The following is a 26,685-nucleotide window of genomic DNA, read 5'->3' on the forward strand; positions in this document are numbered from 1 at the left end:
AGGACCATGTGTTCTTCATTCTTCTTCCAGTCTGTAGCACTTATGCAGCCATTCATCCTTAAGTTCATTCTATTCCAATTCTGTATTCTACTGTATCCCCTGTCCCCCCCCAAAAAAATCCATATGAAAATGTGCAGTGATTTGTTAATATATTTTCTCTCAAAGTATTTTAATATGCTTTCTTGGAACAGCAGTAGAACACCAAGAAAATGTGAAGGATGGTAGATTTCTGTGCTAATATGCCCATTTGTTCTCTAGTTGTGGATCAATTCAGATCACATCAGAAGTTGTAAAGTCCTTAATTTAAATGCAGACAATCTTCCTAGTGTAGTTACAGACAAAACCGTGATGAGAGAAGGATGATCAAGGTCCTCATGCCTGGGTGGACTGAGTTTGCTGGCCCTCAAGTTGTGCGACCCTACTCCAGACCAACAACAGGACAGTCTTGACCAAATCTCCTTGATTTGGCTGTTCTGGTTTTATAATCAGTAGTTCAATGTACAGAAGATCCATCAAAATTGATTACATTTCAGTAACTGCAGTAGTCTGCTAAATAGCTATCATGAAAAATCTGGGCTAATCCTGATAAAGGTAGATCGATATTAAGTCAGGTTCTGAGTGTTTGAAAAATGGTTTCTGAGCTTTTTCTCTCCATTTTGTACCCAAAGGTATTATTAGAACTGCCCTTCCCAACATGGACAGAGAAGCGAAGGAGGAATATCACGTTGTCATACAAGCAAAGGACATGGGAGGACACATGGGAGGACTCTCAGGGACAACCAAAGTGACAATTACACTTACTGATGTCAACGACAACCCACCAAAATTCCCACAGAGTAAGTTGAGAATATAGGACATACCTCACTGGGGCAGATCGAAGGCCCATGAAGTCTAGCCTCTTGCTTTCCAAACAGCTGCTGGTGGGAAAGCTATGAGGAGAGACTGAGAGAAATAAGCTTTCTGTCCACATGCTCTTTGGCCACTACTTGTTCAGCTGCATGGTGCTTCAAAAGAGAGAGGGGCCATACAGCTGTCATGACAAACAACTGTTGGTAGACATATCCTCCTCCTTGATTTCCCCTCAAAACTGAGGTTCAGTGGCCTTTTGCTTTTGAAGATGGAGTTGCAAACCCACAACAGAAAAATGCAGTATCTATTTCATTGAACCTTCATGGATTGCTGCCTTGTCGTGGCGAAGGGGCTTAAGTAATTCAGAGAAGCTACAAACTATGCTGTGAAGAGTTCTGACTAAACACGATCCACCTGGAGCAGGAATTAGCAAGCCACTCCAGCATCTTTGCCAAGAAAACCCCATGGACAGAAACAAAAGGCGAAAAGATATGACGCTGGAAGATGAGGCCCTCAGGTCGGAAGGCATCCAACATGCTACTGAAGAAGAGCAGAGGACAAGTACGAATAGATCCAGAGCTAATGAAGTGGTTGGGCCAAAGCCGAAAGGATGCTCAGCTGTGGATGTGCCTGGAAGTGAAAGGATAGTCCGATGCTGCAAAGAAAAATACTGCATAGGAACCTGGAATGTAAGATCTATGAACCTTGGGAAGCTGGATGTGGTCAACAGGTACGTTTGGCCTTGAAGTTCAAATCGAAGCAGGGCAAAGGCTAATAGAGTTTTGTCAAGAGAACAAGCTGGTCATCACAAACACTCTTTTCCAACAAGAGGCGACTCTACACAAGGACATCACCAGATGGGCAATACCAAAATCAGATTGATTATGTTCTCTGCAGCCAAAAATGGAGAAGCTCTATACAGTCAGCAAAAACAAGACCTGGAGCTGATTGTGGCTCTGATCACCAGCTTCTTATAGCAAAACTCAAGGTTAAACTGAAGAAAGTAGGAAAAACCACTAGGCTAGTCAGGTATAATCCAAACCAAATCCTTTATGAATACACAGTGGAGGTGAAACACAGATTTAAGGAACTAGATTTGGTGGACAGAGTGCCTGAAGAATTATGGATGGAGGCTCATAACATTGCACAGGAGGCAGCAACAAAGACCACCCCAAAGACAAGGAAATGCAAAAAAGCAAAGTGGCTGCCCAATGAGGCCTTACAAATAGCAAAGAAGAGAAGGGAAACAAAATGCAAGGGAGATAGGGAAAGCTACTAAAAATTGAATGCAGACTTCCAAAGAATAACAATGAGAGGCAAGAGGACCTTCTTATTAAGTAAGTAAGTAAGTAAGTAAGTAAGTAAGTAAGTAAGTAAGTAAGTAAGTAAGTAAGTAAGTAAATAAATAAATAAATAAATAAATAAATAAATAAATAAATAAATAAATAAATTTGTACCCCGCCCATCTAGACACAAGTCTTCTCAGCTCGGCAAACAACAAAAATAGAATAAAAACAGTATAATAAAATAAAAGGCAACAATACTAATATGGTTCAAGATGGGGAAAATATAAAAATAATCAAGTGATGACAGGAAGAAAAGCCTGCCTAAAGAGCCAGAACTTAAGTTGGCTCTTAAAAATACCCAGCGAGGGAGCGAGACAGATCTCTGACTGTTCCAAAGGTGAGGGGACACTGCCAAGAAGGCCTGGTTTCTTGTTCTTTCTCTCCAGGCCTCCCTCGGCGTTAGACCCCTCAGCCGCCCTTCCTGGCTAGAACGAGTAGATCTAGGTGGGAGGAGGCATTCCACTAGATATCGAGGTATCTTAAAGGAACAGTGCAAAGAAATAGAGGAAAATAATATAAAGGGAAAAACCAGAGATCTGTTTAAGAAAATTGGAGATTTTAAAGGAACATTTTGTGCAAAGATGGACATGATAAAGGACAAAAATGGTAGGGACCTAATAGAAGCAGAAGACATCAAGAAGAGGTGGCAAGAATACACAGAGGAATTATACCAGAAAGATCTGGATGTCCCGGACAACCCAGATAGTGTGGTTGCTGACCTTGAGCCAGACATCCTAGAGAGTGAAGTCAAGTGGGCCTTAGAAAGCACAGCTAAAAATAAGGCCAGTGGAGGTGATGATGAGGCTGTTAATATGCTGCACTCAATATGTCAGTGGGTTTGGAAACCTCAACAGTGAGCAGAGGATTGGAAAAGATCAGTCTACATCCCAAAGAAGGGTAGTGTCAAAGAATGCTCCAACTACCATACAATTGAATTCATTTCACACGCTAGCAAGGTTATGCTTCGGCTTAATCCCAAAACGGAATTAAGATTGCCGGAAGAAATATCAACAGCCTCAGATATGCAGATGATACCACTCTGATGGTAGAAAGGGAGGAGGAATTAAAGAACCTCTTAATGAGGTTGAAAGAGGAGAGTCCAAAAAGTGTTCTGAAGCCCAGCATGGAAAAAAACTAATATCATGGCCACTGGCCCCATCACCTCCTGGCAAACAGAAGAAGATATGGAGGCAGTGACAGATTTTACCTTCTTGGGCTCCATTATCACTGCAGATGGTGATAGGAGCCACGAAATTAAAAGACGCCTGCTTCTTGGGAGGAAAGCGAGACAGCATCTTAAAAAGCAGATACATCACCTTGCCAACAAAAGACACACAGGATGAGAGGATGAGATGGTTTTTAGTCTTTGTTGGAGTTGAGAAATCTTGCTGGGCTTGAAAATTCCTTGTCAAGTCACCTTGTACAAAGGCAGCCTGAAAGTAAAGGGAATTATCACATTTTGTTCCCATCGTGCTAAAAATCCATCACTTGTCCCCTAAGCTACAACCGCAAAAAATTGTAATAGGAACATTTTGATTGAATTCCAACTAGAGTAAACCGGTTAGAGTCCAATTTTGTGTATGTCATCTTGGAAATCACTCCAAACTACAGCAGGATCCACTCCAAGGTCAGTGTGATGTATCAGTTTTATTGGCTTTCCAGGTCTTGTTGTATGAGCCTGAGTAGCAGACAGTCTGAACACTGATCAGGGATAATGGAGGCTGTAGTCTAAAACATATCAAGGGGTAGAGATTCCATGATGCTGATGTAGACAGGTGTATCAAATTGAATTGAAAGCCCATTGCCACAGACCATGTAAACAAGGAGGAGACCACATAATCAAAAAAAAAGACCATGTGAAGGACAATGTAAACATGAACAACATAATGGACCATGGAAAACAAGAGTTTCTGTTTTTTGTTTTTTTTAAAGATTGTGAACTAGTTGTAAAAAGGGATTAAATTATTTTCTAGTGGCATCCAGAGGATTAAGACATGGACAGTTGTGGGGAAGGGCTTCCGAGGATTGTGCCTGACTTCCAAAACATACTGGACGGTGATGTTTTAAAAACATACCCCTCCTGAGATCAATAGGATGTGGTCTAGACTTTTTAGTGGGAAGTGCTGGGAAATCTGTTAACAGAGATAGTTGAGACTCTGCTGAATGAAAGAAAGAAAAATGCACTCCAGAGAGAAAACTTACGGGTTATACAAAGGGAGATGAAAGAAATTGTATCACCCTTTTTATGAATTTTATGAATTAATTTTAATGAATTTGTACATACTGTGACACTGACAAGGGCTCTATTTTGAGAAGCAAATTCTGTTGCATTTTCTCTTCTGTCTCAGTGGTATGCAGCAATCACAAAACCCCGAACATGTGTTACCTTTTTCGCCAATGTATCTGTTTTATGGAGGTATTGATTTCCACAGATAGTTTTGCATTCAAAGAGGACAAACGTTGCCTGCCATATTAACTATGAAGTGTACATATATGCAATGTAAACCCTAGGTCATTTCATGCTGGCAAGCAATCATACTAAACACACGTATTTTAAGGGAAAATGCAGTAAAACTAATGCACAATGGTGTGCTTAAAATTTTCACTCTAGGATAGTTTGCAGACAGAATGATGAAACTGGTCAATTTCTGGTCTTGGATTATTTCTGGTCTGGTCACTTTCATGTGGTTTTTCCATTTCTGCATTAATTTCATATTCAAATAAAAGGTTGACTTTTGAATTCAAATATATATATTTATAAAATGCAAATTTCTAAAATTATTTTCTCTTTTAAAAATGCATTTCTCTAGTGTATGTGGATAAACTTATAGCCTCATAAACCTCAGACCATTTGAGACACGTGAATGCTGGAGGAAAGCTAAATTCTAGTCTACACACTAGACTTGAGATTTATGGATCAGATCAACTGGTAGAAATTTGCAAACAGCAGCATCCTAAAACATACTAATTATGAAGTGAAGAGAAAATTATAATTTTTTAACTTTTTATTATTTAGTCGTTAAGTCGTGTCTGACTCTTCGTGACCCCATGGACCAGAGCACGCCAGGCCCTCCTGTCTTCCACTGCCTCCCAGAGTTTGGTCAAATTCTTGTTGGTCGCTTCGATGACCCTGTCCAACCATCTCGTCCTCTGTCACCCCCTTCTCCCCTTGCCTTCACATTTTCCCAACATCAGGATCTTTTCCAGAGAGTCTTCTCTTCTCATGAGATGGCCAAAGTATTGGAGCCTCAGCTTCAGGATCTGTCCTTCCAGTGAGCAATCAGGATTGATTTCCTTCAAAATGGATAGGTTTGTTCTCTTTGCAGTTCAGGGGATTCTCAAGAGTCTCCTCCAGCACCACAATTCAAAAGCATCAATTCTTCAGTGGTCAGCCTTCTTGATGGTCCAGCTCTCACTTTCACACATTGCTACAGGAAAAACCAGAGCTTCGACTATGCGGACCTTTGTTGGCAAGGTGATGTCTCTACTTTTAAAGATGCTGTTGAGGTTTGTCATCGCTTTCCTCCCAAGAAGCAGGCATCTTTAAGAGGTTCTTTAATTCCTCCTCACTTTCTGCCATCAGACTGGTATCATCTGCATATCTGAGGTTGTTGCTATTTCTTCTGGTAATCTTAATTCCGGCTTGGGATCATCCAGTCCGGTCTTTCAGATATATTCTGCACATAAGTTAAATAAGCAGGGGGACAATATACAGCCTTGTACTCCTTTCCCAATTTTGAACCAATCAGTAGTTCCATGTCCAGTTCTAACTCTTGCTTCCTGTCCCACATATAGATTTCTCAAGGGGTAGATAAGGTGGTCATGCACTCCCATTTCTTTAAGAACTTGCCATAGTTTGCTGTGGTCCACACAGTCAAAGGCTTTTGCGTAGTCAATGAAGCAGAAGTAAATGTTTTTCTGGAACTCTCTGGCTTTCTCCACAATCCAGCGCATGTTAGCAATTTGGTCTCTAGTTCCTCTGCCCCTTTGAAATCCAGCTTGTACTTCTGGGACTTCTCGTTCCACATACTGCTGAAGCCTACCTTGTAGGATTTTGAACATTACCTTGCTAGCGTGTGAAATGAGTGCAATTGTACGGCAGTTGGAGCATTCTTTGGCACTGTCCTTCTTTGGGATTGGGATGTAGAATTTTTAAACTAATTCTCCCCAAATAGTCTGTGTACACTTCCAGTCTGAAAAAATACCCTGAGGAAGTGCTGAGAAATTTCCCTGCTTCTTGTGAAAGAATGATACAAGCATGTGGTTGGGTGGGGAATAATGTCAGGTTAAAATAGTGTGCCGCATTCAGCCAAAGACTAGTATGAAGTCACATCAGAGTGAATATGGTGTGCCAGTTCCAGGGCTGACAGTTTTCTCAATTAATACGAACTCATGTTCTAAGCAAAAGCCATGAAGCCATCCTTTTATTCCTGTTGTCCTGTTACCTTTTGTTCCTTGCTCCCTATTCTTTTTCTTATAATTTTGTTTCTAGCTTCTGGATAAATGGGCTGAAACACTCCTGGGAGTTGAAGGTTGTTCAGCGATTAATTTTGAATGTACATTTCCTCTGGATTTCGGCATTAACATCTGCAACATCAATTACAGCTTTCACATCCCAATAAATTCCACCTTTTGACTGCCTACCGCTGCAATACTCGAGACAGAAACTGGAATGCAGGCATTTGAACAGCAATGTTATATGTGTTAGCTCACAAATGAATGAGATGCATCTTATAGAGGTCTGTGAATAGGTAGAATACTCAGTGTGTGAGTTTTAATTTCCCCTTATTTGGTAGATGACCTTGAGCTAGCAAATGCCATAGGAGGCTCCACCACACCTGCTACTGGGTGCAATACCTCATATGGAGACACACTTCTTATCTATACAATGCCTTCCTCTTAGAGGCCATGTGTGCCCAGTATTGGGTCTTATTTTGACCACAAATTAGCCTTGGGAGGTCCACCCAGACTTTTGAATCTTAGTGATCATTGCGTGGGTTTCGTCCATTGAACTGTGAGTTCTATCTTGTTCTGCACCTGTAAAACTCCTCAAATCATCCCCTCACTGAATGGAATAGGAATTGTGTACCTTGGCTCAACAATCTCTGACACTCTCTCCCTAGATGTCGAGCTGGATAAACGCATTGGGAAAGCAGCTACCATGTTCTCTAGACTCACAAAGAGAGTATGGCTTAATAAGAATTTGACAGCATACACCAAAATCCAGGTCTATAGAGCCTGTGTCCTGAGCACACTCCTATACTGCAGCGAGTCCTGGACCCTTTGTGCATGGCAGGAGAGGAAGCTGAATACCTTCCATATGCTTTGTCTCCGACACATTTTTGGTATCACCTGGCAGGACAACGTTCCAAATAGAGTAGTCCTAGATCGAGCTGGAATTTTTAGAATGTGTACATTACTGAAACAGTGACGTCTACGTTGGTTTGGGCGTGTTGTGGGAATGGCTGATGGTTGGATTCCAAAAGATCTTCTGTATGGAGAATTAGTGCAGGGAAGCCGCCCCCGAGGGAGACCACAGCGGTGATACAAGGACATCTGCAAGTGGGATCTGAAGGCCTTAGGAATGGACCTCAACAGATGGGAAACGTTGACATCTGAGCGTTCAGCCTGGAGGCAGGCGGTGCATCATGGCCTCTCCCAATTTGAAGAGACACTTGTACAGCAGGCCGAGGCAAAGAGGCAGTCCCAAAACCAGCCAAACCAGGGAGCTGGACAGGGGACAGATTGTACTTGTCTTCAATGTGGAAGAGATTGTCACTCTCGAATTGGCCTCCTCAGCCACACAAGACACTGTTCCAAGACCTCCATACAGAACACGTTACCATAGTCTCTTGAGACTGAAGGATGCCTACTAGGTGAATGGAATATGACTTGGGGAATGAAACCAGTATTCCAAAATCTAACTGCAGCGTAGGAGATGTGGGTTGTTTTGGAGAGAGACAGCACCCAAGAGAAGAGGCATGCACAATTTTGGAGAACAGAGTTGGGTTGTAGACGGGATTATAGGCCGTTTTGGCCTTGGCCAAAGTGCTGTCAGATCAATAGGCCTTTTTCAACACTTACATTTCAATCCTTTCTTATTCTCTCCCCCAACCCAACCCCAAATACCTGTTGCACAACTTCATGGCCATAAATGGTGATGAATTTATCCACTGGGGATGGGACTTGAATTGTAGGACTTGCTGTCAATTAGGACTTAAGTCGTACTGGTGACTCAACTTGGACTTGACTCAAGTTTTTCTCCCAAAAAAACTTGGACTTGACTTGCAACTTAAAACCCAGCCGTCCCTCCCTTTTTCTGGGGGGGGGGAAACCTTGTTTGTAATAGGGACTTGGATTTGGTGTTTGGAACTTGGGACTTGGTACAAAAGATTCACACTCAGACCTGGGACTCTGACCCAACGATTTTCCAATATCATTGTTTATATTCATTTTGAGGTTTCTTATCCCCCACCTCCAAGCCTCCTTAGGGGTCTCTTTCAACCTAGGATGTAGAGGAGCCTTTAATATTAAAAAAATAACTATTGCCAGTCCCACCGAAGAACCTGGGGGTTGTGGTGAATAAGGTAAAGGTTCCCCTTAACAATTTGTTCAGTCGTGTCTGACTCTAGGGGGCGGTGCTCATCCCCGTTTCCAACCCATAGAACTAGCGTTTTGTCCACAGACAATCTTCCGTGGTCACATGGCCAGCGCAACTAGACACGGAAACTTTAAATCATATATTAACACCCACAGCTGATAATGTCATCAATATGGTAAAGAAATTAATACTGTCTCATTTATGCACTTTTTTCTTAGGTGTTTACCAGATGTCAATATCAGAAGCAGCTGTCCCGGGAGAAGAAGCTGGAAGGGTAAAAGCCAAAGATCCAGATATCGGGGAAAATGGCTTAGTAACTTATAACATTATTGATGGAGACGGCATAGAAATGTTCGAAATCACAACTGATTATGAGACTCAGGAAGGCGTTGTGAAGCTTAAGAAGGTAAGCAATGAAATTCCTTCATTCTTGTTAATGGATAATATACTTCATTTTCCTCCTATGCCTTGTAGAAAATATAATAGCCATAGATTATCACTCATGGTAAGAAAATCACAGCAAATGCAGTTTGGGATAATTTGTTTATGAAGCTATGATTAACTTCCAGCGGCCCATTTTACTGTTATCTGGTAATGCCTGGAGCCAGAATGGAAGGAAAAAAGATTATGGAAAGAAACCAATGATGCATAGAAGCTTCTTAACATCTTTTTAAAGTGAAGAAAGTACATTATTCTTTTACTGATCTTCCACTTGAGAAATCAATGCTGTTCACTCTTCAAAGCATATTGCATATTAACTTGGAAATAAATGATGGGATTGCTTTGGTTATAATCAAGCATTCATTTTCAAGTTGGCAGTACAGTGTGAATTTTCGGATAATGTGAAAATTACAAGGGATTTCTTTTTGTGCCTGTGTTCCTGGTGAAAACTTAATTTCCGTTGTCAATATTCCTTCCAAGTGCTTTTTTTCCTGAAAGAAAGAAACTGGGGGGAGGGGGACAGGGAAAGAAAGCAAACGTAGGTTGAATGGATACGATGCTCTCATCAAGAGTTTCAGACTGCCTAAGCTACTTACTAGGTTTCTGCCTGCAGATGGGGGGAAAACTCATATTTCTCAATGCATTGACACTGATGCCATTGCGCAGATCAAAGTGAAGATCTAATGCAAAGCACTACATGAATGCAAGGATTCCCAGAATCATAAGGCACCCCGTGTTTAAACTACCACTGCAAAATTTGCCTTCTGTATCTATATTTTGCCTGCAGCTAATACATATTAGGAAATCCTAAGCAAACTATTCCAAAACATTAGCAGTATTTCTATGGAAAAAGCCTTGTTCTTATAGATTTTGCTTGACAGGCTGAAATTGGATGATCCAGGTGTCAGTAGATTGTGTGTCGGTGGGATTCTGCCACAGATTTTGTCCCAGATTGACAGTGAAACAACAACGACGACATTTATTTGAATAATTATAACTGCTTGTCTTCAAGTTGATTCTGACTTGGACTGACCCTTCTCAAGGTTTTCTGAGTATAAAAGACTGAGAAGTAGTTGAATTAGTTGTGTGCTGTCAGATCAGAACTATGTATAGCGACCCTAATAGGGCATTCAAGAAAAGCGAGATATTTCAGGAGTAGTTTTAACAGTTCCAGTGCCTCAGCGCTTGTCACGTTGGGATTTGAACCCTGGTCTCCAGAGTCCTATCCATTACTCTGTCTACTACACCACACTGGGTTATAGAAGCAGTTTACTATTTCTGTCTTCTGAGAAAGCATGTCAGCCGGCCCTTTCCCTGGGATGCACATGGTGGAGAAGCACCTGGGAAATTTGCTGGAGTTGGAAAAAGACAGAATGTTCCACAACAAAGACTTTGTTTTTCCTTGAACAGAGCTGGGTCTAAAATCACATCCAAGCAATACACCTGATCCTTCACCAGGAGGGTAAATCCACCTGGTTTAGGGGAGATACGCCCCTCAAAGAGGTAGATGGAGCCCCACCCAACAACATGATCTCCATCTTGTCTGTATTCAGCTCTAGTCTGTTCTTCCACATCCAGTTCAGGACTACAGCCAGACAGCTTTCTAGGTGCTTGACAGCATCCGCATATTATTGATGTCCGGAAACTCCACATCTCCTGATGACCTCTGTCTGATGAAACAGCATTGGGGAGAAGATTAATCTCAGTAGGGCCCCATAACTGAGAGCCCGACAAGGTTAAGACCAAGCAGGAAAATCTAGTTTTGCTATATTCAGGTATCAACAATGGTAACTAAGTTCACGTCTTCAAAATGTGTAAGTCCCATCCAATCAGTGGGTCTACTGTACTTGGATCTAGCAGTTTGATTTAACCCACAACACTGTGTACACAAATCCCACAAATAATGGGAGGTATTCATTTAAAAAAAACCCTGTACATGTAAATATATTCTAGAAAAGCGACCTTTCCACTGATAAATTATAAAATGTATTGCTGATAAAATGATAGTCTGCTCTTCTTTCTTTCAGCCTCTTGATTATGAAACCAAAAGGACCTACAGTGTGAAGGTAGAAGCAGCCAATATACATATTGACCCAAAGTTCATCAGCAATGGACCGTTCAAGGATACAGTAACTGTGAAAATCAATGTGGAAGATGCTGATGAGCCGCCAGTATTTTTAGCACCATCTTACATTCTTGAAGTGGAAGAGAATGCAGGCCCAGGTGCTCCAGTTGGGAGAGTACATGCCAAAGATCCTGATGCAAAAAACAGCCCAATCAGGTAAGTTCGCAAAATGAGAAAGGGTGGCTTCGCAGAAAATGAAGGAGCTCCCTTTGCCAAGATCCTCCATTGCGTATCCTACATATATTTTGGTATACAATTTGAATGCTTCCTGTCCATTGGTTATGATGGCTAGGGCTGGGGTGTAAAATGGAAATTGAAATCCAATATACTCAGGAAAGAACATCTAAGGAAACCTGCTCTAAGTGTTAATTCAGAAATCTGTCATGCGTGAGAACCATTTCTCCCCTCTTCATCTGAAAAAAATTGAGATACATTCTATTGGTCTCAATAAGAGTTTTTGGACAGGGATGTGCACGGAGAAAATGTTGCATTTCTTTCATTTCAGGTTCTTTCAGGGGGTCTTCTGCCTTCTTTCATTTCCATATTTTCCATTCACCAATTATTATTATTTGAAAGAGAAAGTCATTTCCAGGTTTCCCATTCATGTCTCCCTGTTCCTTTTTTCTAGCACTCCAAAAGAACCCTAAATAACACTTAAACCTACTCCAAAAAATAAACAAAGAAAGAAACAGAAACCAGAGGCAAGGCAGAAAAAAAAATCAATCTACCCTCAAAGCAAGCAACACGATATGAGAAAGAAAAATCAGCGTCATCGAACATATGCAGATGCTCATTGATATTATCACATTCACACAGTGCAGTGGCACATTGGCACAATCACAGAGCCAATCCTGTGGCCCAGACAAAACCCCAGAAGCAGTCTTTTGAAAATCTGCGAAAGTGCATACCTTTAACAGAATAAATGATCAACCCTGCCTTCCAAATCTGAAACTATTAAAGTATGGGGAGATTTATCCTCCCCTTACCATTTCATTCTTTTTCTTCTCTTCTTTGAGACCACTAGGTAAAGGTAAAGGTTCCCTTTGACATTTAGTCCAGTTGTGTCTTGACACAACTACGGGAGGCAGTGGAAGATAGAAGGGCCTGGTGTGCTCTGGTCCATGGGGTCATGAAGAGTCGGACTAAATGATGACGACTTCTGACTCTAGGGCACGGTGCTTATCCTCGTCTCCAAGCCGTAGAGCCAGCATTTTGTCTGTAGACAGTTTCCATGGTCACGTGGCCAGCGTGACTAGGCATGGAACGCTGTTACCTTCCCACCGTGGTGGTACCTATTCATCTTGCATTTTTACCTGCTTTCGAACTGCTAGGTTGGCAGGTGCTGGGAGCTCACTCCGTCATGTGGATTCGATCTTACGACAGCTGGTCTTCTGACCTTGTAGCCCAGAGGCTCCTTTCATGTTTTGAGTGTTTTGTTTAAACACAATAGGCTCCTCCCTGTTTTTTAACCCTCGAGAAGAATTTCCTTTTTTGCACAAATCACACACATTGCTTAACTAAACTATAACAATTGCTGCTTTTCAGGATGGACTTTAAAAATTAGGTCAGATGAGGTATATACATCTTATTGATTGATCAGTCAATCTTTTTCTGCTTGCTGTACACTTGGGGCTCATTTTTAAACTGAGTTTTAAAAGAACTGTTGTGGACATGGTGCTCCTTTTGTAATGCAGCCAAATATTATGGGCTGGCTAGGTTTTCATTACAAGGCAAGAAGATGCATGCTTCTAGTGACCTCACTAAATCCATTTTGTTATGTTAACTGTATGATAGACCCTTATTGAGCAATCCTCAGAAGAATTAAATGAAAGTTTCAGTTTTCTTTTGTTTTTTATATGCAGTACGTTCAGTCTCCAATGGCTAGCAGCCACAAAGACCAAGTTGGAGTATGATTATTTTTTTCAAGCCCTCAACACAGTACTGAAGAGGCCGCATTAGAGATAAATTTGCAGTAAATGAACAGGAATCATTTCAATAAACTGGCAAATCATGAAGCATATAATGATACAAATTACACCGATACTGGTTGCTCTCAAATGGCTTAATGGGAAATGTTAGAACATATGGGAAATCACGTCTCTAGTGGAGAAGGATTTTTACACAGGAGGTTGGATCCTGATAGAGGTGCATTCTGCCAGTTTCATGGAAAGGGAGATTTCCATGTATTTCCCTCCAGGGCTGCCTTCCAGCCACCTGTAAACGATGGGCAGAGGTCTTAGGTTCCTGCTGTATAGAATGAGAAGTGGCGCATAGAGAGGCGTACCTTCCGTCAGGTGAGCTTTTCCACCGGTGGAAGGCGGATATTGTAACAAAGGAATCTCACACCACTGGAATCACACAGTCATGTTGATGAAAATTGTATTGCTGTGTCAAGTTGTTGTTGCCTCCGCTTCCTTCACTTTGCTAAATACTCGGCCGTCCCCATGTTTTCTATTCCCTTCCTGTACCTCATCCAATTCTGTCTTTCTGCTTCGGAGTTCTCCTCGGAGAGTATAGTGCTTATCCAAGACATCCCATTGGGAAGCAGGGGGGAGCTGTGGGAAACTCCTTTAACTTTCCTTCTGGCGCACATGCCCCCCCCGGCTGTACATGAACCTACTTTAGCAAGTCTCAACCCTTCCGGCTTCAACCCACATTGTCCCGGCCCTGCAAATTTTTCCCAAATTTGCCAATAAGGTAATTGACCTTAGGTGGTGTCAGGGTTATTAAGATGGGAAGGTTTTTCCCAAATCCTGTACCATAAAAAGACATAATGTCATCAAATCATGGATTTCCTCACTTCCACTAGTAGCAACCAGTGGCAAGAAACTACAAAACATTCATTCATTCATTCATTCATTCACTCACTCACTCACTCACTCACTCACTCACTCACTCACTCACTCACTCACTCACTCACTCACTCACTCACTCACTCACTCACTCACTCACTCATTTACTTACTTACTTATTACCCATCCTATATCACAAGATCTCAGTCGGGGAGATGGCCACAGAGCTGTATAAAACAATCTAAAAACATAAAATTATTTAAAACAATTTAAATTAGAAGAGTTTAAAACAAGAAGAATTAAAACATTCAAACCCTGAAACTACTGCATTGGAACCTGTGTGGGCCAAGACCTTCAATCCCCAAAGGCTCTAATAAATAAGCATGTTTTGACTTAGTAGTGAAATAATGTCAGCCGTTGGTACCAGTTTGCACAACGCGCGAAGCATTGTTCAGGATTTGGAAAAAGCTCCGCGTGGGAAGTTGCTTTGGGTGGCAGCCGTAACGAGAGTCTTGAAATCACATAATTATTGAAATGTGGAAAGAGGTCAGGCCACACCCCTAACCATAACCATAACCCTAATCCCAAAATAGAGGGGAAAAATAGAAAGAAGGATGCCTGTTTTACATCTTATGCAGGGTTCCAAACAATGGTGTGGAGGCGGGCGCTAAGCACATGGCAAATACCCACAATTTCAGACAGTTTGCATAATTTATAATTTATTTCTTTAACTTTTTTTTCCAAAAAGGAGAAGAAAAAAATTGAAGAAATCATTGTGCCCCCACTTCCATTTGGGCTCTGGACCAACTTGGTTTCTGATTTTTTTTCCCCCCAGAACCCAATCTGCTCATTCTGGATATCTCATACAAATCAGCCTGACTCTGCCTGATTCAATTCAGGATTTGTGATTTGTCTGAATCTAGAGCGCAACCTCCTCTGATAGCATGGTCTTAACACAGTCCTTCAGCTCCCAAGATTTAGTCTCAGACGTGGCAGTATCAGTCACTGTGTAACCAAGTTCCTACCAAACCAAGAGATGCATCTGTTTTCAATACAATAAGTATGGCTGGGGTTAGCATTTTATCTTTTTGCTCCAGAAAGATATATGTCACACTATAGGCCCTGAGCACTGAATCAACAAGATTCATCTGTATTAAGTAGGTAGAAAGATACAGTATGCAATACCATTAAAATATTATGTTGAGAATGTTGGTGATAGGAAGTGTTCATGAAAAAAGTAGCAGCTATTTATAAATGTGTTTTATCTATTTATATCTCAACTTTGTGTGAGTACGAAATGCCAGCCAACATGTCCAGCTTTAAAAAAAAGTCATATTATAATATTAAAATTCATAAATTAGCACATCAAAACAAGCACAACACTAAAATAATAAGACTGTTCGTTCTTTTGATATATCCGAAGCACTTCCAGTACTTCCTGGGCCAACCCTACAGCGTAACATTGTGTGATAGTTAAGCTCAGTCGAAGTCCTAGAAAATAGGTTTATTAGATACACCTAACAAGGCAGTAAGACAACAATATTAAAATACAGTTATTTAAGTCATCATGTGAAAACTTGCATTGAATTAAAGCATTTTTTTAAAAAAAGAAAAAGCATAGTGGGAGAAAAAAATTATTGGTTTTACTGTTTTAAAATTTGTAATGCTGCCCAGAGTAGACCTTTGGTCTAGATGGGTGGGGTATAAATAAATAAATAAATAAATAAATAAATAAATAAATAAATAAATAAATAAATAAATAAATAAAAGTTCAAAGAAAACAAGAACAGCGAGCAGCAAGATAAGTGCCTCAAATGTATATATTTTAGAAGAGGTAGCCATGCAAGCGGAGTTTTCCAGAAAAGCTCACATTACAATGTAGCTGTTATTTTTTTAAGGTGCCACAATGTTTTTGTCGTCTTCTCTTTTTTTGTTATTCTTTTGGTTTTGCTGCAAATGTATATGTCTACGCCAACTTAATTTCACATTAAAATGGACATATTTCCAATGGTATCCCTTTCTTCAAAGGTACTCCACTTTTTGGACTGTTTAGAGATGGCAGAGCCAGGAGAGGATGGAACAGTGGAAATAAGTCCACGTTTCTGCTCTTCTGTTCCCTAAAGTTGTAATGACATGGCTCAGAATGTCCAAATAGGATACCTCTATTCTAGTGACATGTGCTTGTGACACCATTATTCCCTGACCCTAAGACATGACGACGCAGCATGTTTTGCATTGCTATGAGACAACCTTGCTCATGTGTCTGTTTGCAAGAACTGGTAAGAGATGACAATCCCTTGTCATCTAGAAGTGATTTAGGAGGGCTAATTAATATTTTCATCTTGCTAAGTATGCTGCCGCCAAGCTATTTTTAAAGTAGGACGTGATACACTGTTTGGGAGACATTAAATGAACTGAGGACACTGAATAATTCTCCTCTAATTACTTCATTTGCATCCCCTTTTAGATATTCAATTGATCGTCACACTAACCTTGACAGATATTTCACTATCAGTGCAGAAGATGGTTCAATTACGACCACAAAAAAGCTGGATAGAGAAGAAATGGCATGGCATAATATCTCAGTATTTGCATCTGAAGTCCGTAAGTGTTCATCCCAAAATTATGGTTTGTTATTGTTTGTTGCCTTTTTAAAAATAAATTATAGTAAAATACTACTGCAGTCTACATTTGGAGCAACATACTAGTGGTATGAAATCCTACGTGTCTGAATCCAACTATTATTTTAACTCTAACACAGCTGTATAGGTAGTCTGGACTGTTCCAGGACACCCCGAGCAGAAGGGAATGGGAAACGACCTCTGAGTATTCTCTACCTGGGAAACCCTGAAATGGGTCACCATAAGTTCAAATTGACTTTACAGCACATGATCATTATTATTAACCCCCAAAATGGTCTCCCATATACAATATAATTCTTGTGTGCCTAGAAGATATGTCTGTGAGTAGAGGGAACAGGTCATTTTGGAACACACACAAACACACCCCTCAGTCCTTTGAGATAATAGGGCACCTGTTCAATTTGCTTTGACAAAGTTTTGCTTTGCCTCAAATTGAAAACAAAGCCCAATATCCTGTTGCTTAGCATAGTGACTCACACTAAAGTATGCCCATTGACTTGGTGGGTATTTGGTCAGTCAATTGTTCCTTAAGGGTAACTTACTTTAACATAGCAAGTTGCAATTGGAGTAGGCCTCCTCAAAGCAATAGAACTTATAGGGGAGTTAACTCACTATTGATTTAGTGAGCATACTGTAATTAGAGATGGGGGTGTTCGTATTTGTTTACGAATATGAATATCCCTGAACAGGTGGGAATAACGAGGGTTATTTCGCCGCTGCCTATCGCGCTGTTGTCCACGATTGATTACCCAGTCCTGGCAGGAGGCAGGATGACAAGTGTCTCTGATAGGTCGGAGAGTGGCTAATTCATTGCGGAGAACAGCACAATAGGAAGCCACCGCAGAGCTGGTGACAGCGGTGAAATTGTGAGTCGACCCTCATTATTTCCTCATTATTTCCGCCTGTATTCGTATACGAATACAAATACCTCCATCTCTACCTCTAACGCAATTTGCTATTCAAGACAACTGAATTTTGGGCAATGCCTCGTTTTGGTTTTGCAAAACCTGCTCTGTTTCTCCATTGAGTGACTGTTGGTCAAACAATACTGTGATGGGGTCACCACCACAAACAGGGTCTGTCCGTGCCTTGGGAGAGCCCGGGGAAGACCTTAGCTCCCAGTCCTCTGTCAGGCAAGGAGGAGGGACTACAGCCTGCTGCCAAAGAGTTAAAGTCCAAATTTCTGTTTCTGCCTACTTGTTTGGGGAAATAAAAGCTGTTACTGAGTACCTCTACAACCTGGAGCCAATGGAACACAAGCACAAGAAGACTAAGATCAGCCATGTCTCACCAGACACTTCTTTCCATGCTTCCTTCTTTTGCTACCATGCCCAGCCCTCAGTATTTTCATTCTGCTTTCAGGAATTTAAGCCTCAAAAACTCTGAAACAAACTTCAGTGATTTGTAGTCAAAAAGTCAATGGGGGACTTTTTAAACCGCCTCTATCTGTCCCAATAATGTATAAATATCACTGCTTTGCCTCTTTTGGATTTATTTTTTTTTACTGGAGCTGGCACCTATCCTTATCCCCTACTGAAAATGAAACAAGGACTGGAAGAATGATAAACTCTGGAGAAATAACTGTGAAGTAAAAAAACAAGAAAATATCCATATTAATGTCCAAGACTCAACAGTAATTGAGTTTATAGTGTCAGAGTTTAATAAAAACATGCTCATAATGAGATTTGGAGGGAAATCCTTTGTAATGTGAGGATTGTTGGTTTTCAGGTAGCACAAGACACATCTGACCTGTTCAAAGACAGGGAATAGATTTCCTATTCCTGATAGTATCGCTAGAAAACACTGTTTTCACAAAATTAACCCTCTTCTGATTCTCCTTCTTCTCAATGACTGTTATAGATAACCGGCACCAGGAAGCTAAAGTTCCTGTCGCAATCAAGGTCCTTGATGTAAATGACAACGCTCCAAAATTTGCAGCTCCCTATGAAACAGTTATTTGTGAAAAGGCACAGACCAACGAGGTAATGTGTGTGATGTGTTTCATTTGTGATTAACAGTGATGAAATGGGATGTTCAGTTGACCATGTGAAAAAGAAGACAGGCTCCTTGTAGCTTTAATTAGGGACAGGCCTTTCAGATTGTATAGACGGATACATGTGGAGAAGGGCACAATATGATGGCAGAAAGAAGCCTATTTTCCTTCTGCTTTTTCCCCACCCAGCCCCTGAATTGTGCCTGGGGGATTCCAGGAGAATTCCCAGGGTGGAAATCCTTACAATTCAAAAATCCCATCCTTAACTTTAACCATCACTTTAAATTTAGAAATTTCAGTAAGTGCAGCTTTTAATGCAAGCACCTAAGTATTAAAAGTCAAAGAACTTTGTCTTGTGTAAGTGGAGAGACTTAAAGAAAAATTCATTCGGCATTGATGTAACTTTGCAAGAACAAAGGCATCTATGAGACGGCTTAATATGAGGCATAATGCTGAAAGAGAGACCACTTTGGAAAACTTCAAGCAGATCCCAACTCAATGAGGTATAAATTCTAGAAAGCAAAACTTATATGAGTTTTGATAAGATTCTTCCCCCTCCCCTAGTATAATTACAGTGGTGCCCCGCATAGCGACGTTAATCCATTCTGGATTAATCGTCGCTATCTGGAATCGTCGCTAAATGGAACTAAAAACCCCATAGGAATGCATTAAACTTCGTTTAATGTGTTCCTATGGGGCCCAAACTCACAGTTCAGCGAAGATCCTCTATAGCGCCGCCATTTTCGCCACCTCAGTAAGCGAGGTCAGCGCGCAAAAATGGAACCGTCGATCAGACGTTCTAAAAACATCGCAATGCGATGTTTGCCCATTCAGAACATCGCAATGCGATCGCATTAGCGATCCCAAAAAATAGATGGCTATGCGGATTCATCGTTAAACGGTGCACTCGTTATGAGAGGCACCACTGTACTACCATAACAACATGAATCATGGAGAAACGGTCCCATGACCCTCCAGCTTTTTTGTTGCAAAAATATTTTTTAACTGCAAAGCTCCTTTTGCCCTTTAGGGCATAGGTTTTTTTGAAGGGACAAATACATCTATTTGTGGGGCACATGTCACAATATGGTAAGATTGCCTTGTATAACACCTAGAGATCACGAGGAGGCATTCAATCCAAAACATGTTTCCAAATAAATAAATAGGTGCATATATGGAAGTGCTGGTGATTGCGTGTGCCGACACACCACATGCAAGCCACCCCTGCCCTACTGGAACACAGAAAACTGTCTGGATATAAAGCTTTAAACTCACCCTTTATGCAGTAGAAAGGTGAGATAAAAACTTCATTAACCAATACAGCAAGTCAGCTAAGTTTTGTCTCCATTGACCAATGGAATTTCTGAATTTCAGACTGGAATCTTCCTCAGTTTTATCAGAAACTGAGTCCTTCTGTGTACATGACAATTCCTCTGCCACAGAGTTTCCTGTCTGCCTTCATATTCATTCATTCATCTGTCACAAAGCAAACACTTAACTGGGCATGAAACGATGAGCAATTCACAGAGCTTTGGAAAACAAATGTTTTGTTTTGCTTTTTTGAACAATGTCTTCAGAATTTCCTTTTATTTCAAAATGGGAAATAACCTGAACGCTTCTGAGAGCCTGAATAAGTCACATTGTAGGTGCAATTGGCCTGAAATGGCCCCTTGCGTTTCCTGTCAATCACTTCTGGTCATTACAGACCTCTGTCTGTCTGTCTCTCTGTCTGTCTGTCTGTCTGTCTAAAATATTTATATCCACCTTTTTTTCTCAAGAGGACCCAAGGTGGCTTAAAATATTAAAACAAAACAAAGTGTATTTTTTTAAAAAAAGCCTACCTCAAGGGAAATGTTTCCACCTTGTTGCAGAAGGACAGCAAAGAGTCCCCACCCTGGCCTCCCACCAGAGACAAATCCATAGCCTGGGAGCAGAGACAAAGAAGGCTCTTTTTCCTGTCCTCACCGGTGTGGCTTTCCAGGGAAGAAGGCAGGAAGTTAGATATGCCGAGGATAGTAGATGAGGCCCCAGGCTTCTGGAAATTGCTCACCCAAACGTCATGGGCATGAGCTAGTCCTGACAGAGTTTGTCCTTTTGATCTGAAGCTCTTCCTGTATTGTGCTCTGCCAGTTTTGCAGTATGAGAGGATTAAGTGGTGGCAATGGAAAAAACAGGAATACAGTGGTGCCTCACTTAGCGATCGCTCCGTTGAGCGATGAAATCGCTTTGTGATGGACTTTTGGCCATCGCTGGAGCGATCGCTTAGCGATGGCCCCTATGGCTCAAATTCGCTTTGCGATGATCGCGGGGAAGCGATCATGGCAAAGCGAACTTTTTTAAACAGCTGATCGGCGATTCCAAAATGGCTGCCGCAATAACAAAATGACTGCCGCTGTTTTGCCTCACTTTAGAGGCACCCAAAATGGAGGAATTTTGCTTTAAGGTAAGTTTTTAGCCCATAGGAACATATTAAACACGTTTTAATACGTTCCTGTGGGCTTTTTAATATTGCTTAGCGATTAAATCACTTAGCGATGTTTTTTCTGGAACGGATTAGATTGCTAAGTGAGGCACCACTGCACCTCAGTAATAGAAACCAGATTCATTGACTGCAACAGGCCACCGATGTGTAGATTATGTGTATATTATATGTATACTGTATATACCTGTATTACCTGTTGCTTGTGAGAGGGCTGTTTTTATCTGGGTGGGTCCCACAGGAAACATGATACCAGATAGATGGGTGGGATTGGGCATGTATGTTCCATCAGCTTTTTTTTGGAACTTCAACTCCCATGATCCTGCATCGTTAGCAACGCTAGCTGTGACTGATGAGACCGGGAGTCCAGGAGTACTTGGAGAGCCACTGTGTTCTTCCCATTGAGATGGCCGTTGCTCTGATTGAGCTCTTTTCATGTTCATGTTGTGCCTTCCAGGCTTGGGGAACAGCTACAGTACAAACTTACATACCCTCTAGTCTTATAGCCATTTTTCACTTGTGAAGCCACTTGCTCTTTTAAAATGCACTCCACACTTACCTGGGCCTTTCTTTTGCAGCCATTAATTACAATTACTGCAGAAGACAAGGATGATACAGCCAATGGACCAAGATTTATCTTCACTTTGCCACCAGAAATGATCCAGAAGCCTAATTTTACTCTCCGTGATAACCGAGGTTTGTATTGAGATTTATCTTGGTGGTAATAATATTAATGTCCCATCAGGTCAATTCCCATTTATGGCGATCCTTTCCAAAGTTTCCTGGATATAAAGTATTTAGAAAGAGTTTAAGGATGGTGGAGCCCTAGGACTGTGCTGTTTGGTCAAGGCTACACAGTCTAGCTCCTCTTGTGGGAGGCACACTGTGAAGTTTTAACTCCAAATCCCTGGCTAAGTAGTACTCCAAGTGACTGATATATCAATCTAGCATTTAGCCTGATTGTTGTTACGTGCTGTCAAGTCGGAACCGATTTATAATAATGTTTTCAAGGTAAGTGAGATATTTAAGGAGCTGTTTCACCAGTTCCATTCCCCCAGTGAGTTTCCGTGGCTGAGCAGGGATTCAAATTCAGGCCTTCTGAGTCCCAGTCTGTCACTCTATCTACTACACCTCACTGGGTATCCATTTATCCTGATAGATACATGTAATTAAAAAGACATAGTGATACCCCTTTGGCATGTGTGCATGCAATGCTCCAGAAATTCCATAATTCTAAGCCTGAAAATGTTGTTGCTTATAGAACTGACCCCTGAAAAATGGCATCCTCAATCCATCTGATGAAGTCTACAGATATTATTTCAAACTCATCTATAAACATTGCTAGAGCACATTCCGTTCTTGAGAAATCTTCTGGTTTACGAATGTGGGATATGGTGGTTCTGTATCCACAATTAAAAATGCCAGGTGATTGCATGATAGTGCTGCACAATATTGTGCCCAAGTTGCCAGCAGGAAAAAGGATGCCAAGCTTTACATAGCAAAGGGAAGCCTGGATGTTGACAACACCAATGGCAGCAGTCAAGATGGCCTACCCTCTTGTGCTTATTACCATTTACAATGTGATACCAAAGAAGGAAAAATTCCAAAACCTGGCTCCTTTTTTTCATCAGTTAACCACATATCACTCAAACACAAAACAACTGTCAGGGTTGTTTTTCAACAAGTGTGAGTGCTAATTGTTTGCTACACCTGTGCAAAATATGGTGCTGATCCAAAATCCAGTTTTAAAGCTGTAATATTTGTTTGGGCTGGTCCCATTTTTAGTATTGCCTTGCAGAATGCTGATTTGCTCTGCTGAGCAATAACATAGCTTGCACTACCATGCAGCTATAATGACACAGAGCACAGTATTGACATATTGACTTTTCTCCATCCAGTTTCTGGAAAGTCATATCATGTGTTTCTGTCAAGTCTGGTGAAAACTACTGATGCATTTCAGTCAAGCTTGTTGTGGAACTTCCTCTTCATTGGTTTGGTGAAATTCTCAGTAGCAGGTCAAAGGTTCTTATAGTTTTTATATCCCTTTAGATTCCATGAGATGAAGTGCAGGAAAATTAGTTTATCCATTTTCATTTCTTCATTGAAAGTCAAGCAGATCCTGATCTATGCCACAAAGAGGCATGAGTCAAGTTGCAGGCAGATCGATCTAGTAATACAGTAAGGCTCAGATCAGGTATCGCCATGTACCGTAAGGCAGTGTAGGACAAAAAGAAGTTCAAGGATCTCTACTGGTCACAGGGACTGCATCCTCTCCATTTGAATTTGGGCTGGCAAAGTGTGGATGCATGGAGAGCACTGTATGAGCAAGCACCATTTGTAAATGTCATTCTCAATCATGAGAGACATCAATCGGAGAATTAGCCTTCGCTTCCAATGTCCTGGCTTTGTGGAGCATAAGCCAATCCAAGAAAAACCTTAATTCTGGTTTTAAACTGGCAGGTGATATGATCACTGAACATCAGTTGGAATTGTGCATTGAGTTGGCATGTACTACTGCAAAAGTTTGAGGCACACAATTCTGATTTTTAAAAAGTAACTCGCTGGTGGAACCCATAGTTTTGACAACAACCCAAATCATGTCTCCGCGCTATGTTTCACAGATGAAGGGAATACAGGGCATCGTTTGTTGTTTCCTTATGCATCTCAAATTAGGAAAGTGTGTGTGTGTGTGTGTGTGTGTGTGTGTGTGTAATTTGTAACTTTTGCCTCTGTGTGTGTGTGTGTGTGTGTGTGTGTGTGTGTGTGTGTGTGTGTGTGTGTGTGTGTGTGTGTGTGTGTGTGTGTGTGTGTGTGTGTGTGAGAGAGAGAGATTTGTAATTTTTGCCCCAGTCTGACCCTAGGTTGGTACCTTGATGTTTTATCAGAGAGAAAAGGACCTAGAAAACAATGGAGCTTGGTGATACTGTGGAGATGAGGAATCTGCCCCAGGCTTTAATATAAACTTTACAGTAAATATCCAAGATCCTGAACCCTTTTGGGTGGGTGTGCAGCATTCAAGACCTTGATTAGCTCCTGCAAAGTCCAAGCTAAAACCCAGAACAGATTCATACACCCAGTATTTCAGAGTGAAAAGTACCCATTGCTAAGGGAGTAGCCCTTTTAACCAGTTCAGTGTAGGATATGTGATTTGTGCATAGCCTCCCATGTCATTGCGTCATTGGATAAGAAAGGTGCCTCAATTGCAATTTTTTTAAAAGAGTTTTATCCTGTCTTTCTTTCCGAAAGAAAGCGAAGGCATTTGATGAAAATGAAATACAAAAAATACAATACCAAAGGAAGCAGCAAAAAGGAAAATCCCCTGTTAAATGTGGTATCATTATAAACATCCCCAAGGAGAGAGGAAAAAATAGAGAAAGGATAGCGACAAGACAGTCCAGTGATGAATCACTAACATCACATAATTTGTCACAGAGAACCTTGCACATTTCAAATGAAATGAAAAATTAAACAATGAATCCTGAAATTTGGTTGCATAAACAATAGGGTTATAGCCATGCAATAAAATCAAAACTGAGATGACTAAGAACAGCTTATTTAATATACAGAAAATGTAGTATGAAGCAAAAGCTCAAAATCTGACAGTGAACATGATACATAGCACTATGTATGCTTTGTCCTACTGTGTGGCATAGAATTCTGCACTTTGACAGAGGCCACTAGAAAAAAAGACAGAAGCATTTGAAATGTGGATTTATCAGAATATGTTAAAGAATTTTTGTGGACTGAGGAAGTGAGCAATGAATAAAGACAAAAAAATCATAGACATAAAATGAAAGAACACAGACAAATTCAGTCATGACATAAAATGAAACAAGACAGACAAATTTATTTATTTATTTATTTATTTATTTATTTAATTTATATGCCGCCCACTCTACCCAAAGGTCCCTGGGCAGCTCACAACAATTAAAATTCAATGCAATAAAATAAAATAATTAAAATACAGTTAAAATACAATTAAAATACAATTAAAAATATAATTAAAATTGCCATCATTAAGACCCACAGTTAATGTTATTTCAATTAAAAGCCTTCTGGAACAGGAAGGTTTTGACCTGGCGTCGAAATATCATCAGTGTCGGCGCCAGGCGAATTTCAGTTGGGAGGGCGTTCCATAGTCTGGGGGCAGCTGCCGAAAAGGCCCTTTGTCTACAAGCCCTCCCTCTTACCTCCTTGAGGGACGGCTCTTTCAAAAGCCCCCCCTGGCTAGATCTTAACTGCTGGGTAGGCTCATATGGAAGGAGGCGGTCCTTCAAGTATCCAGGGCCCAAGCCGTTTAGGGCTTTATATGTCAAAACAAGCACTTTGAATTGGGCCCGGACAGCAACTGGTAACCAGTGTAAATTATACAGAATCGGCTTGATGTGCTCTCTGGCGGCCCCACCACTCACCAGCCGCGCAGCTCGATTCTGGACCAGTTGCAGTCGCCGGACCGTCTTCAAAGGCAGCCCCACGTAGAGCGCATTGCAATAATCAATACGAGATGTTACCAGTGCATGTGTAACTGTCATGTGATAAAAAAAGTAAAGATGCTAATAGACAAGGAAAAGGTAAAATAAATGCTGTTCAGCCTCTGGTGATATTAGAGGCAAAGAAACTATTACAATAACCATGCAATAAATAGAGGAGAACAACAAAAGCGGGGAGGGAAGAGATCTCTTACAGAAGATCCAAAAAAGAAATGGAAATTTAAATCAAGGTTAGAAATGCTGATGGCCAACAGGGGAGCACGTTATCTAACTGGGAGAAACTAAAGACATGCAAACGGTATACTGAATATGCATCAGGGACAAAAGGATCACAAAATACTTTGAAGAGGAATCTTTCGATGAAGAATCTGCAGTTCTAGAAAATGAAGTGAAAGCTGCTGTGAAAACAGTAGGAAAACATAAATCACCAGGAATAGATGGAATACCACTAGAACTATTTCAAGCCATGGGGACTGAATCTGTCAACATCCTAAAAAGAATATTTTGACAAATGTACTGGAAAAGGATAAAGACAGCAGGAAAGGTGGAAGACCAAATACGAGATAGATCACCATAGGCTTGAGTTTGCAAGAGCTCAGCAAGGCTGTTGAGGATAGAACATTTGGGGGATATTGGAGGTGACTTAGCAGCATGTGACAACAAAAACAATTGGTAGGAGAGGATCTGGAAGAAGAAACAATGAAGAAATGAGACATTCAGCAGCTACCAAGCCTCCTCTCCAAAGGTCTTATCTTCTATATTGACTGGGCAGACTTCTGTTCTAAGACTGAAATGCCTAAATGGGAGTGAGACCAACTCTTTATATGATTTACACGTACATCAGAAGTGACAGAACGGCATAATTAATCAACTTTTGGAATTCCTTTGTATTGTTTGTGTTTGTTTGTTTGTTTGTTTGTTTGTTTA

The 26,685-nt window shown here is 40.9% G+C and overlaps 1 protein-coding gene across 1 annotated transcript in view; it reads left to right on the plus strand.

Moving 5' to 3' along the window:
• The window catches only part of CDH11 (cadherin 11), a 165,204-nt gene that overhangs the window by 123,676 nt on the left and 14,843 nt on the right, over positions 1 to 26,685 (plus strand). Inside the window, exons 6-11 of the mRNA XM_020813987.3 lie at positions 669 to 836; positions 9,015 to 9,202; positions 11,265 to 11,518; positions 16,622 to 16,758; positions 18,657 to 18,778; positions 21,847 to 21,964. Of these exons, the coding sequence (XP_020669646.3) occupies positions 669 to 836; positions 9,015 to 9,202; positions 11,265 to 11,518; positions 16,622 to 16,758; positions 18,657 to 18,778; positions 21,847 to 21,964 (987 nt within the window). The remainder of the gene's footprint in view (positions 1 to 668; positions 837 to 9,014; positions 9,203 to 11,264; positions 11,519 to 16,621; positions 16,759 to 18,656; positions 18,779 to 21,846; positions 21,965 to 26,685) is intronic.

This window comes from Pogona vitticeps, chromosome 10 (genome assembly GCF_051106095.1).
Source record: "Pogona vitticeps strain Pit_001003342236 chromosome 10, PviZW2.1, whole genome shotgun sequence".
Taxonomy (NCBI): Eukaryota; Metazoa; Chordata; class Lepidosauria; order Squamata; family Agamidae; genus Pogona; species Pogona vitticeps.